The 15,587-nt window shown below is 42.7% G+C and overlaps 1 protein-coding gene across 2 annotated transcripts in view; it reads right to left on the reverse strand.

Moving 5' to 3' along the window:
* The window catches only part of renbp (renin binding protein), a 46,302-nt gene that overhangs the window by 26,905 nt on the left and 3,810 nt on the right, over positions 1–15,587 (reverse strand). For both annotated transcript variants that reach the window (XM_060931455.1, XM_060931454.1), the window contains exon 3: positions 13,464–13,539. In XM_060931455.1, coding sequence (XP_060787438.1) covers positions 13,464–13,539 — 76 coding nt within the window. The remainder of the gene's footprint in view (positions 1–13,463; positions 13,540–15,587) is intronic.

Below are 15,587 nucleotides of genomic sequence, written 5' to 3' on the forward strand. Positions count from 1 at the left end.
TATCCCAGGAACGCTGGGCATGTGGCGGGATTACCCCCTGGATGGGACTCCAGCTTGTTGAACAGCACCATGCACACATTTCACACACACTCGTTCACAGCTAGCAGGGTTCATACTCCTCCAAAGGCAGTGACTTTTCAATGACTTTCAAGGTCCTCTCAAGGCTAAATTCAAGACCATTTTCAAGCTTTTTTGCAGCGTTTTTGCACCATCATACTGAAGTTAGTGTGATGGAACAAAAACAGTCAAGCCAGAGAATAGTCTAAAAAGAATAAAACACAGGCAGGGATGGAATGGACAGAGTGACTAGTTTTCTAGCCAGACGTCTACAAAAGCGCCCAACACCCTGAATGATTTCTGTTTGAAAAAATTGCTATTAATGCAGATGTGTAGCAACAGACTTAATTTCTTTGGGAAATCTGGTCACCTATACTGGTTAGAAAAATAGACACGCCTGTCAAACAATTCTTTCAACTGCAGAAAAATTTACCCCACTTTCACAAAACGCAGGCAGTTCTACAGTGTCTTGCAAAAGTATTCATCCCCCTTGGTGTCTGTCCTCTTTTTTTTTTTTTTACATTACAAGCTGGAATTAAAATGGATTTTTGGACGGTTAGCACCATTTGATTTACACAACATGCCTACCACTTTAAAGGTGCACATTGTTTTTTTTTAATTGTAACAAACAATAATTAAGATGGAAAAATAAAACAGAAATCTGGAGTGTGCATAAGTATTCACCCCCTTTCATATGAAACCCCTAAATAAGAGCTGGTCCAACCAATTCACTTCATAAATCACATAATTAGTTGATTAAGATCCACCTGTGTGCAAACAAAGTGTCACATGATCTGTCACATGATGTCTGTATAAATCAACCTGTTCTGGAAGGACCCTGACTCTGCAACACTACTAAGCAAGGAGCCTCCAAACAGGTCAGAGACAAAGTTGTGGAGAAGTATAGATCAGGGTTGGGTCATAAAACAAACAAAAAAAAAAAAACAAACAAAAAACTTTGAATATCCCATGGAGCACCATTAAATCCATTATAGCGAAATGGAAAGAACATGGCACCACTACAAACCTGACGAGAAGGCCGCCCACCAAAACTCACAGGGCATTAATCAGAGATGCAACAAAGACACCAACGATAATGCTGAAGGAGCTGCAAAGATCCGCAGTGGAGATGGGAGTATCTTTCCATAGGACCACTTTAAGCCGTACACTCCACAGAGCGGGGCTTTATGGAAGAGTGGCCAGAAAAAAAAAAAAAGTCATTGCTTTAAAAAAAAAAAATAAATAAAATAAAATCACGTTTGGAGTTTGCCCAACAGCATGTGACAGACTCCCCAAACACATGGAAGAAGATTCTCTGGTCAAATGAGACAAAATTTGAACTTTTTGGCCATCATGGGAAATGACATGTGTGGCACAAACCAAACACCCTGAGAACACCATCCCTACAATGAAGCATGGTGGTGGCAGCATCATGCTGTGGGGATGTTTCTCATCTGCAGGGACAGGAAAGCTGCTCAGGATTGAAGGAAAGATGGATGGGACTAAATGCAGGGCAATTCTGGAGGAAAACCTGTTTGAGTCAGTCAGAGGTTTGAGACTGGGACGAAGGTTCACGGTCTAGCAGGACAATGACCCTAAACATACTGCTAAAGCTACACTGGAGTGGTTTAAAGGGAAACATTTAAATGTTTTGGAATGGCCTAGTCAAAGCCCAGACCTTAATCCAATTGAGAATCTGTGGCATAACGTGAAGATTGCTGTACACCAACGCAACCCATCTAACTTGAAGGAGTTGGAGCAGTTTTGCCTGGAGGAATGGGCAAAAATCCCAGTGGCTAGATGTGCTAAGCTAATAGAGACATACCCCAAGAGACTTGCAGCTGTAATTGTAGCAAAAGGTGGCTCTAAAGTATTGACTTTTTTTTGGGGGGGGGGGGGGGGGGGATACTTATGCATACTCCAGATTTGTGTTTTTTCATCTTGTTGTTTGTGTCACAATAATAATAATAATAATAATAATAAAATGTGCACCTTTAAAGTGGTAGGCATGTTGTGTAAATCAAATGGTGTTAACCCTCCAACAATCCATTTTAATTCCAGCTTGTAATGCGACAAAACAGGACAAACACCAAGGGGGATGAATACTTTTGCAAGGCACTGTAGATGTCTGATTCGACATAAACTGACTTAACTGTTGCAATGCACGTTCCAGGAAAAACTAAAAACGTATTACACTGTAAATGTCCACTTGGCAAGTGCTTGGAGAAATTAATTGACACTCAATCCAAACAGAATTTGCCCCGTAATCCTTGTAATAACTGCAAGTAAATTACCATCAGTTTTTTTTCCTATTAAAGATGCCAAACTTAACAGCTAGATGATTGTTTTGATGACTAAAAAGTGTCAATCACATCTTCCGCAAGAATCCGAATGAAAAGCACAAATTTGAAAGTAAAAGGTTTATAAAAAGCGTAACACCAAACTAACAGCTTTAAGGCAACTGCCCTTTAACTTATGTAACTGCGTAAAAAAAAAAAAGAACATAACAGGGATGTGATTTGGGGCTGGTGAAATTATCTGAAAATTTTAGCCGGGGGTCTGGGGACCATAGGCCCCCAGCTGGTCCAGGGCAGCGCCCTGGTGGGGGGACAAGGGGGGGCGAAGCCCCCCCGAAGCTCCTGGGGTTTTCTGACTTAAAAATTGTACTAAAATGGCAAGCAAACACACAAGAAAAAAAAAAAAAAAAAAACACTTGTCATGACTAACAAATTCAAGCCAATTTAATGGTCAACATGCAACTCTGAGCCCCTATAGTAAATTCAATGATTCTTAACTGACAAAAAGCCAAAACATGAAACCTAAAAATGTCATTCTAAATTAAATCATCTGCATTAGAATAAATAGAAAATTGTATAAGGAAAAACAAAATTTATACTTTCAATTACTGTAGAAGTTGAACATGCCTAAATGTGCCTTTTCAAACAAACATGATGCAACATAAGAATTCATCCACCATTATTTATTAAACTCTATTGCTCCTGGTAGTCTCCTGGTTTGCTTCTTATGTATGGCAACTTCTAATATTTGATTAAGTTACTGCACACCCTGTTTAGACAGGGTAACAGGATTGACACAAAAATTAAGGCCAATTTATGCTGACAACCCAGTCCTCGCAGACGGTGTCGCAGACAGTGTCTGCGTAGTCCCCCCACCTTCGCAGACGCTCTGTGCGCACCTCCCAAAAACTGTGACCACCGCAGAAGCCTCGCAGACAGCGCCGCAGACAAGAGGGCTCTGATTGGTCCACTCTACCCGCTGTACACGCACTTCCGCTTCCCTACTTTCCCAGTTTTTGTTTTCACGACCGGCATTTTTAAAAACACGAGCGAAGATGGAGCAGCATGAAGAGCGGTTGATTGAGGAAGTACGTACATCTATACGACTCCAGTTCTAGTCATTATAAAAAAAAAAAAGTTCTAGTCATTATAAGTAACCGGAGGATAAACACTCCACTAACCACACCCACCAACTACTCCTAGCGACTTCGCGCCCCCTTGCGTTGTGCCGGTGAATAACATCGCGCACGCCTATTACTCCCCGCTCAACGATAAATTACAACTGTCTGCGAAAAGCTATCTGCGAAAGCCTTGTCGCAAGAGCATGCAGAGGCCTTTAGTCATGCATAGACTGCTTACCAAAACTGAAATTAAGTAAATATTCTCAGATTCAGTTCATTCTGCCATCCATATAAAAGGTGAGAATATGTAGATCCTTGGCAACAAATAATTTCAATAATAGCTTTCGGGAGCATTTATTTTTGTTGTTATGTGATTAATCACGGTAACAGAACTGACACAAACCTCTGGGACAGGTACAAAAATTAACAAAACATCGAAAAAATCTCTTTTCTTAATGGCATTTTCAATTTGTGACATCATATGTCCATTGTGGTTTCCACAGTCTTGTCGTTGAACGTAAAAAAGTTTCAATTCCACCTTTGTCTAACATTAAGAATCATGTCTGAAAAAAAGTCTCTTTTCAGTGGAACAGCCATTTTTGCTCATTTTTGACTCTAAAATTTGCTACAAAATGCACATTTATGAACCAAAGTAGTCAAATTTTGAAATGCAAGGTAGAACTGATAATGTTTTATCATATGAGACCATAAAAAGGTTTTAGAAATCTCAAAATGTAAACAAAACACGTCCGGACAAAAAAAAAAAAAAATACATTTTCTGTGAAATTGACTCGTATACAGAACTGTACAGTGTTCACTCACTTGAGGATTTTCATATGCAAGAATAAAAATCACTTTCATTAAACAACATTCACAAAAAATGTGTTTGCAATTAATTGGGATCCACTGTTTTTATCATTTCAACCGCGCATCAGACCCTCGGCCAATTGAAAATGTCTTTCATGCACTTTTCTCCCTCGTGAGAATTTTGAAAAGTTGGCAAGTATGTATTATTTGCACTAACATTTTAATATTGAATAAACAAATCAAAATTGTGTATAATTACCTTACATCCACGCTGTGGGAAAAGTTTTGAGCGAAAATTAAAACTAACTTCGAGTGAAAAAGGTGAAATAATCTGTGATGAAGTTGGCAGAGACTCTGAGGTAAAGTGAGAGGAGGCGGGAGGGGTCAAGCATCACTGCCGCCTCACAGACTCACTTTCCCGGGTTAAACTCCCACCACTCCCCCGCTCTCTAGCTTTTTTGTTTTGTTTTCACTGAGTAACCATTTTGATTTGTAAACTAGAGCCGTGATTTAGGCCGAATCCCATTTCACCCCTTGGACCAACCCCTTGGCCCTTCCCCTCCATTTTGCGCGTTCACGTGAAGGGGTAGGGGTATCCCAATCCCAGTTAACGCGGAGGGGTAGGGGAAGGGGGAGGGCTTCTGTACCCCTCCAAACGGAGATTTTCCTGGAGCAGACTCCGAACGAAGGGGTTTGAGTGATTTCCCACAATGCCATGCGGATTTCAGCGAGATTTCATGCGGATTTCAGAAAGATGGCGGTTCCCGCGGCGAAAGATTGTCATAAATGTATTTTCTCCATTATTTACGTGTTTTAAGTTGTTATCCAGAGGAAACACGCCGCTTGATTCGCTTTCGAGCTGAGAATGAGCAGCGATTTCTGAAATCCAAGCTGCTGCTAAAAAGCTTTGGGAGTGAGTATTGTTTTCGGTTGCTTTACTGCGTACGTTTTGTTCTGTTATTCTCGCTTTTATTGTTTACATGAGTGTTCTGACACCTCATTCTGTCGGATGTGGTGCACGAAGCGCCAAAGATATCCCATTCAGTGGTGTTAGTTAACAAATCACACCCTGCCAGCAGAGATTTCTGGCTCTGACTGTAGCGGCTGGTCGCAGCCAATGACGCATTTGGTCGCGTTTTGCTAACGTAAACGCTGACGGAGGTACGCGATGACGTATGCGATCGTTGAAGGGCTATCCCAATACGTAAGGGTTGAATTTCAAGCCCTATCCCTTGTAGCTCAGTTTCAAGGGGAAGGGCCAAGGGGAAGGCGGAGGGGAAGGGGGAGGGGTAGAAATTAGAATTGGGATTGGGCCTTAAACTGCTGTTTCTTCGGACGTAACTAAAACAAATAAAAACCGCCCCTTCTTTTCTCCTCAGAAGGTTTAGCCTCCGATGCTAACCTTTTCGCCACAGCTTTCATAGCATGTGCATGCGCATCCAGGAAGCAACAGATGGCGCGAGGCCCCGTTGCCACGGCAACCTTCGTCACCCCGCGAAAACATACCCAACTGTCACACGTGCAGAGACACCATCACCACTCACAGGTTTATTATGGGGAAAGAAATGAGCTGGGTTGTTTTTTTCTTCTTCTCCATGTTTATTTACTTTAAAAAAAAAAAAAAAAAAACACACACACACACACACACACACACACACACCAAACTGATGATCAGGTGCATCTTTACGCTCGATCACGGAGGCTGCCATCTTTCAACTCTTTGTTTGACGCGAGCTTATGTACAGCTATCTAACAAGCGCGTTCATTGGTTGTTACAGAGCGATGGGCCAATCACGTACCTCGTTTCATCTCAATGACGGAATTACTGAAAGTCGGAACGAATAGGATATTAATGCGGATTTTTGAGTGAAAAATCTGATTTTTTTTTTCAAATTTTGAGGTGAAAAAGCGGAATTCCGCGAATTCGCGGAAAAATCACATCCCTGACATAAGCTCACATGGTCATAAAAATTAAGTAGACTTGATTTTTTTTCCTTAAGTTCAAGAATTTTTCTTCTCACTTGACTCCAGTTCCTTCTCTTTCACCTGAGCCGAGTGTCTGAAAGAATTCGACTGAACCAGCAAAGTCAAATGAACGCTTTTTCTTAGCTTCATCTGCTTTTTCATTAGCAGGTGTGTGCAAAGACTTGATGTCTGCTTCCAGTTGGATTTTTTGCTTTTTTAATTGAACAGGTTCATCATGTTCCCTTTTATCTCATTTTGTTTTTCCCCGCGCCCATTCCACTAATACTAACCGTCATCTTACAAACCAAACGGTATACCTCCTGTTCACTGCGCTGTAACCACTCCATACCAGATCGTCCAGCCAGAGATCTATGAATCTGCACTTCCCTGGCATCTCGACGATAAAGAGAACAATTAACTATTCAATATCCTTTCACATGAATGAAAAGAACCACCGAAACTGTTCAAATAATGAGGCATTGTTACCGGTTACCTGCCACATAAGAGGAAGGACGACACTGGATCATGTTTACTCCAACATAGCTGGAGCTTACAAAGTTACACCCCTCCCCCATATAGGACAGTCAGATCACCTTTCTCGGTTTCTCACCCCAAGTACTCACCACTCATCCAACATGTGAAACCCATAATGAAGACAATAAAAGTGTGGCCAGAGGGGACAGACTCTGTGCTACAGGACCAATTTCAAACACACAGACTGGAATATGTTTGCCATTCAGACAACCTGTCACTCCTACACAGACACTCAGTGCGTTTACATGCACATAGAGAAAATCGAATTTCTGCCGTAGCTCGACTGAAATCGAAGTTCTAAATGCCATGGAAACACCTTAGCTCGGCTGAAATCAAACCGAACTGGATTTCTCGTAAGTGAGCTACGCGACCTAGATTATGCGATTGCAGCCGAGCTACTTGGTGCATATAAACCCTGTCGAGCTACAAAGTCGAGCTACTTACTTCAGCACTGCCCCTTCCGGAAGTGACGAGTGACGAGACCACAAGTGGGAAACACAACAGCCTCGGTCGGCATGACAACAGTAGTAGAAACGTGCACTTCTGGAGCAATGAGGAGATAGAGTTCATGCTCATTCAGCTTAAGGAGTTGAATTATATATATATATATATATATATATATATATATATATATATATATATATCAGTGGTGACTGGTGGTCATAAAAATAGGGGAGGACAGTGAGTGAATAGATAGGTGGATGGTTGAGAGAGAGAGAGAGAGAGAGAGAGAGAGAGAGAGGTTGGAAGTTGTGTGGGTGTTTACAACTGTTAGGGGGTTTGTATATTTTTAAAGATAAGCTCTGTTAAAAATGGGGTTTTTTGTTACTGCAAGAAATAAAAGTAAAATGTTTTTGAGGACACATCAGCATGGGAAATACCATGTAGTGTAATGCTTGTTGAATGAGCTATGTGAGGTGTGAATGGGTCAAATTTAAAACAGTAATTCATTTAAAAAAGTAGTCAAGTCTCCTGGATGTCTGGGTGGCAAATTTGTCAATGACTTGCTCATACCACTGGGGATCTTGTTGAAGAGATTTAAGCATCCTCCTTTCAATTGACATGACTGCTAAACTTTTCAACCTCTCTTGTCCCATTGTGTTTCTGGTGTAGCTTTTTATGCGCTTCAGACATGAGAAGCTCCTCTCAACTCCTGCTGAGGTGGCACCAATGGTGGCAATCAGACACGAGTCTATACACCTGAGACATTGCCTCATCAAGCCCGTTTGACTTCATGAAGCTGATAGCCTCACACAGTTTTCGGGAAGAGTGGATCTCTGCATCACTGTAGAAATGCTGCAGTTCCACCTTCAGTTTGGCCTCAAAAAAATTCCCATATGTCTCTGACAAGTTGGACAATGCACGAGAAGGGAATTCTGCTTTAAATGATTCAAATTTGTCAAAGTCTAACAGCTCCATGAAATGCAAACGGCCAAGCTGCTGGAAGCGCTGTGTGAGTTGGGCCTTGATGCTGTCATGCACGGAGTCATAGAGAGTTTTATAGACCTGGCGATGGTCTTGCTCACCCTGCCTTCTCTTTCTCCTGTGACCAAATTCGGGGTCTTCTGTGAGACTGGCAGCTTTGCTGTATGTTTTCTCAAAAGCCCTGTCTGACTTCAGCTCATTAAGCAACTGCATAAAGTTTTCTATGCGCTGTTTGCAGAAGGCAACATCCATGACTTTCTGTTGCAGTATGTTAAATAAAACGTCGGTCTGTGCAAACAGCTCCTCAAAAGTAAAAAGCAAGAACATGAACTCAAAGTCTTCCAATTTTGCCTTCAGGCCATCCGCCAATCGAGTTGTTTCATCATCCATAGAAGGATGTTCTAGAACACGGGTAAACGTGTTAAGCAATTTTTCATGGTTACCTGCGACGGTATTCACGACCCTGGATGAGAAATTCCAACGTGTTGGAGCGGTCTTTGGCATTCTTGCGCAATCAGATTCCTCAAGTAGTGCCACCCTCTTACTTGATTTGGAAAAGAATGACGTGAACCCACCCAGGTTTGCAAAAAAGACTCGCGCTTTGGGTATGGCCTTGACACCTTGACTAAGGACGAGATTCAGGCGGTGGGTGTGACAGTGAACAAAAGTTGCGGCTGGAGCAACCTCTCTCACTTTAGCCTGCAGTCCATTGAGAGCCGAGGCCATCACCGCAGCACCATCATAAGTTTGTGCAACCAACTTCTCAGTCAAGTTGTAAGGGGACATCTCGGACTGCACAAACTGAAACAATAACTGCGCATCCCTCCCACTAGACACGTCAAAAAAGCCCAGAAAACGTTCCTGAATAATTCCCTGACTGTCCACGAACCTCGCGATAATTGAGAGCTGGGAATGACAGCTTATATCAGTGGTTTCGTCAATCTGCCATGAAAAAAACGGAGTCACGTTTAATTCTTTCGATATTTCGTGGCTGATTGACGTGCCGATTGCACAGATCAAGTTGTTCTGGATGCCACAGGACATGCCACTAAAAACACCAGAAGACTGCAACTGCTCTGCCAGCAAATTGTCATACCGTGCAATCAGTTCCGTCAGCTCCCTATAGTTTCCTTGTTGTCTGAATTTGGCCCTTCATCCCGCCCCCTAAATGCCAGCTCCTGCATGCCCAAATACGCCACAGCATCAATCAGACGCCTCAGTGTATCTCTGTTGCGACGCACTTTAGCATTGTGCTGTGCCACTTGTATCCGCACACCCTCGTCCACTAGCTGGTCAACTGGCACACTGCCTAGCAATTTCAGGCGAATAGCTGCACCAACGTGTTCCTTGGTCTGGTCGTGGCGCTTGGTGGCCCTGTCCAAATTTTTAATGTCATTAAATCCCTGCACAGACCATGTTTGGGATTTGCTACCCATCAACAGGCAAGGCCAGCAATACAGCCGTTTGGTTGTGACACTGCCTGTTAGCCATGGGTATCTCCGATACCATGAGGTGTTGGTGTTAAACACACTTAGCTTACCATTCGGTTTCTGAATGTTAAGTTGGGGAACTGGTCTCCCTTCGGTTTTGATTCTAACCTTCTCCTCATAACCCAGTGTTTGAAATGGCGTGTTTAACATCGTGTACACAATGTCACGTTCCTCCATCGCATTTTATTAAGTTGATAAACTACAACAAAGCAATAGCCAACAATTAGTCAAATTCTCCACTGTCCGCACTACTCAAAACGACACTACTCTAGCTCGGCAGTGACACTGACATTAAGTATGCTATGATTTCAACCCGCCAACTCATCCCTTCATTCTGATTGGCCGCACTGATGAATGCAGCTCTGCTGATTGGCTGCTTGATGACAGGCAAACAGACCCGCCCAAACGGAGGAATCGCCTCCCTTTCGCCCATTCACTCCCATGTTAAAAGAGGAGCCCGCGAATCGCCCATGTTCTGAGCGCGTACAATGGATGTCAATGAGGAGGTTAGGGAGGACGATATTTTGGCGAGTTTTTCTTCCATTTTTAATTGATAAAATTTAGTTATTTCAACTGTTTTGACATGTTTTAAATGTTTGTCTATTAATTATATGCGTTTTTTTAAACTAATGTGTCCTGGAAATTCTTTCTTTAAAATTTTAAGGGAGGATCTTCCTCCCTTTCCTCAATGGAGGAGTCGCCATTGATAATATATATGTGTATGTTGCTGTCCTCGTTCTTCTTGTGAACACGGAACTGATAACTTTGTTTATACTCTTGAATAGTTCTTCTTCATGACGACAACTGGAAGTGTACCAACACGATGGGGCATGTAGCGCCACCTGTGGCTCGGGTGCACAATGTACCTCACACAATAGCTCGATTTCCTTGTGTGCATGTAGGATTGGATTTCTCTGGCACCCCTGCTGGGACCCTTAGCTTGATTACCGACAGTAGCTCGATTTGGATGTGCATGTAAACGCACTGAGAGCTATGCTTCCTCTGTACTGGACTACATCACCACCACCATAGACAGCGTCACCACCCAGAAAATGATCACTTTGTACCCAAATCAGAAACCCTGGATGAACAGAGATGTCCGTCTACTGCTGAAAGCCTGCAACATTGCTTTCAGATCAGGAGATTTACAAGCCTACAGTACAGCCAGAGCTGACCTGAAGTGTGGCATCAAGAAGGCCAAGCGCTGCTACAAACAGAAGGTTGAGGAGCATTTCTCCAACTCCAACCCCCGACGTATGTGGCAAGACATTCAGGTCATCAGCAACTACAAATCCAACAACCCCCCCCATCCTCTGATATCTCCTTTCTCAACGAGCTCAACAATTTCTATGCTCGGTTTGAGAAGGACAACCAGGAGTCTGCATCCAGGGCAAGGCTGACTACAGACCACCAACCCCTAACACTCTCCCCCACTGATGTTAAAGCAGTGCTGAGCAGGATTAATCCACATAAAGCTGCAGGCCCTGATGACATCCCCGGACGTGTGCTCAGAGCATGTGCTGGGGAGCTGGCGGGGGTCCTGACGGACTTATTCAACATGTCTTTGGCCCATGCTATCGTTCCGACCTGCTTCAAGACCACCTCCATCGTGCCAGTACCAAAACACTTCACTCCAACATGTCTCAACGACTACCGTCCAGTAGCACTCACCCCCATCATTACAAAGTGTTTAGAGCAGCTGGTCCTGACAAATCTCAAATCCTGTCTCCCCCCCACCACCACCACCAATTTGCCTACTGCAAGAACAGGAGCACAGAGTATGCAGTCTCCCTAGCACTGCACTTTGTCCTCTCACACCTGGATAATGGCAACACAAACGCCAGAATGCTGTTCATAGACTTTAGTTCAGCATTTAACACCATCATCCCCTCTAAGCTCATCACCAAACTCTCAGATCTGGGCATCAGCACTCCCATCTGCAACTGGTTGTTGGATTTTCTAACCAACAGGCCCCAATATGTTCATTTAGACCATCACTGCTCCTCCACCCTCATACTAAACACTGGTGTACCACAAGGCTGTGTGATGAGCCCATTCCTCTAGTCCCTTTTTACTCATGACTGCAGACCTGTACATTACACGAACACCATCAAGTTTGCGGATGACACCACAGTGATGGGCCTCATCAAGGACAACGATGAGTCAGCCTACAGAGAGGAGGTGGACCACCTAGCTGTGTGGTGCACCGAGAACAACCTGCTGCTCAACACCAATAAAACCAAGGAGCTCATTGTGAACTTCAGGAGGAATGCTCACACACACACCCATCCACATCAATGGAGCAGCAGTGGAGCGTGTGACCAGCTTCAAATTCCTGGGGATCCACATCTCGCAGGACCTCACCTGGACAACCAACTGCTCCAGACGAAGGCTCACCAGCGTCTCTTTTTCTTGAGGACTCTGAAGAAAAAACACGTCTCTTCCGACATCCTGGTGAACTTCTACCTTTGTACCATTGAGAGCATCCTAACCAACTGTATTACAATGTGGTATGGGAACTGCTCTGTCTTGGACCAGAAGGCACTGCAGAGGGTGGTGAAGATCGCCCAGTGTGTCGTGGGAGCCTCGCTTCCTCCTATTGAGGATGTCTACAGGAAGCGATATCTCAGGAGAGCCATAAACATCAAAGACTCCTGGCATCCAGCACACCAACTGTTCACTCTCCTGCCCTCTGGAAGGCGCTACAGGAGCCTTCGGACCAAAAGCATCAGGTTCAGGAGCAGTTTTTTTCCTTCAGCTGTCTCACTGCTGAACCCCCCCAACAAACTGAATTGACGAACTGACTTCAGTGCACTATCACTATTTGCACGACTGTTTATTCATATCGTGTTTTGTATATACTGCAAATATCTATGTATCATACCATTGCACTACAGTTCATTCAGATTGTACATTTTGAACATACTGTAAATATCTATTATACCATTCCATACCCTGTAATTCCTGTACATTTACTACACTTGTTATTTACTGCTATGCACATCTGGTTAGATGCAACCTGCATTTCGTTGCCTTGTATTGTGACATGTGCAATGACAAAGTTGAATCGAATCGAATCTAATCTAATCTATCCTTGAAATCAACAGCACTTCCTTCCAGGAAAATTCCCTCGAGCGTGCCCAGAAGCACAGAGTGGGTTTTGGTGGGAAATGAATGATCCTCGCATACTTCGAGACTAAACTTTTGTTCCAACATACGGTATAAGGACTTGGACTGAGCTGAATTTGACTGGCTTACTCCAGTCCTTGATCTTTGATCCTCTGTTCCAATCGCATAAAGTCACATGCCGGAAGCAGAGGGTCATTCCCTGACAAGGACTGGAGTAAGCCAGTCGAAAATTCCGGTAAATCCGAGTCCTTATGTGTTGGAACAAAAGTTTGATTTCTATAATATGTCGTTTACCAATACAGACGAGTCTACACACGGATCCTCGCATACATTACGCATAAATTATTGACAAGGCATGGGCCGGGGATGCGACTGTCAGGGCGCAGTTTTAAAAATATTGGGAAATAAATTTTTCAACAATTTTAGAAGCAACTGGATTTTATTTCAATGGCATTACAAAAATTCAAAGACCTTCACTGACATTCAAAGAAATCAATGATCCGTACGAACCCTGACCTAGGGACATTTTATATTCACGCATGCACCCATCAGCATGGTGGGAGGGAACCAGAGAACCTGTAGGAAACCCATTAACCATCAAATACACATGAGAATTTGGAATATTTAAAGAGTCGTACCTGTCTGCCCTGTAACCACACATACTTGAGCTCATCATAGATCTTCCCATCTTTTCCAATGCAGGTAAAAAACCCACTAGGTCAGAGAAGAAGAGACAGAGATAAGAAACAGCCCATTCGGTTTATTAATAAAGTGTTGTATTATTATCAAGATTGTAAATGAATATGAGCTTATAATCCGTCAGCTTGAGTAACGGCTGAAATGGCGACTTCTGTATTGGTTGGTTGATTTTAATGCTAAAAATACCAGAACGTCAAGGACATAGTAGCTCATTTGGTCTGCCATCAAAACAACCATGACGACCAAAACACCAAACAGAACCGAAATGTGACAAAGTAAGAGAGGACCAACCTCCACAACAAGTTGTTTACAACAGGAAAAATCAACAAAAAGGACTAAATTTTGTTCCCCAAAGGAAGATCGACCCAAAACATTCATCAGAACTGAATTCGCATGATAAATGAGAGAGGAGAAACAATTCTAGTCAGAAGAAAATTCATTAAGTTGACCTAATTAGCAGTTCGCTAGCAAAAATTTGACAATACAACGACCAAGTGTTGTACAGAAAGTCTAGTTCTTTCAAATGAAACAATCAGAATTGAAATCCATTGAGAACTGAGGGAGGAGATAGGACTGAACTGAAAATAAACAAAGTTGTAAACAAATTGTTTACAACAGAAAAATCAACAAACAAACAAGTTTTGTTCCTCAAGGGAAGATCTACCCAAAACATCAATCAGAACTGAATCGGATGAGAAACGAGAGAGAGGAGATACAATTCTAGTGAGAGGCCTGGAAAATTCATTAATTTGGCCTAATTACTAACTCGTTAGCAAAACATTTGACAAAAACGACCGAGTTTTGTGATGAGTTCTTTCAAACAAAACAACCGGAATGGAAATCCGTGGAGAACTGACGGCGGAGATACGATTTAACTGAATTGTGGACGACGGACGGACGCCACGCCATGGCAACAACTCATTGGCCTTATGGCTAAAAAGGACAAACGCAAGTCTTAAAAAGATAAAACAGACAGAAATATTAGCCTCTCGAGTAAGTGGTCCTAATTGGAGCACATGTCCCTGGTCCTGGAGCTTGAAACACACGCAAGAGGCAGGAAAATCTTTCACTTGACACCGTTAAAGTGCATATCACGGGTAAATTCAGGAGTAAGATCAATGTAATTCTCCATTTTATATTAAACTTTTGTCAAATATCTGTAGCATTTTGTGCAATTTTTTTTTACCTTGTGCAATACCAGAAAAATTCAGTTGAAATCAAGCCATTTGAGGCGAATTGGTCCGCCTCTGAAAAAACTTGCCATTTGGATTTCCCAGCAAACATTGATTTTCGTGACATCGCGTGCGGGACGCCTCCCTCTGAATCCTACGTCAGCGCTGCTTTGTTTATGAGAAAACGACCTGGTGGTTTTCTGCAAATTTCTTCAATGTTATCACGTAATTATTAAAATGGTTAACAGATGTATTGTAGGAGGGTGTAGCAACACCAATCTTGATGGGATTAGTACTCATCGTTTCCCACATTGCGCTCAGGTGACAATTCCCTATTTCAATGCAAAATCGCTCGCTGCTAAACTTGGTCTACACAGGCTGTGCACTGAAACCATGCAAGCTTGCACAGCCTGCTGGCGCTTCCGCAGGTAACATCACGAATCTGGCTCCAGACTCCCTTAGGATTTTTCCAGACGCGTTTTGTTATTTTATTTTTTTCTGCTGGAGACAGATGGCCTTGTGCAAAATTACCCTTCTGGAGGAGTGTGTAAAGGACATACTTTCATATATATTAAAAAAAAAAAACGAATTTGGTCCAGGATATGCACTTTAAGGGATTTGAACTGGGATCACTGGTCATTAAGCAACACCACTAGCATATTCTATAAATGGCCTAAAAACCAAATGGAGCATTTGTATCATCTTCCTGCTGGTGATCCATCGCGCATGCATATTATATATATATATATATATATATATATATATATATATATATATATATATGCGCATGCCATGGATCACCAGCAGTAAGACAACACAAATGCTCCATTATATTACATATTATATTTAAAAAACATACACACAAGGCATTGATAATGATGTTTTACATTA

This window comes from Neoarius graeffei, chromosome 10, assembly GCF_027579695.1.
Source record: "Neoarius graeffei isolate fNeoGra1 chromosome 10, fNeoGra1.pri, whole genome shotgun sequence".
NCBI classification, from domain to species: domain Eukaryota; kingdom Metazoa; phylum Chordata; class Actinopteri; order Siluriformes; family Ariidae; genus Neoarius; species Neoarius graeffei.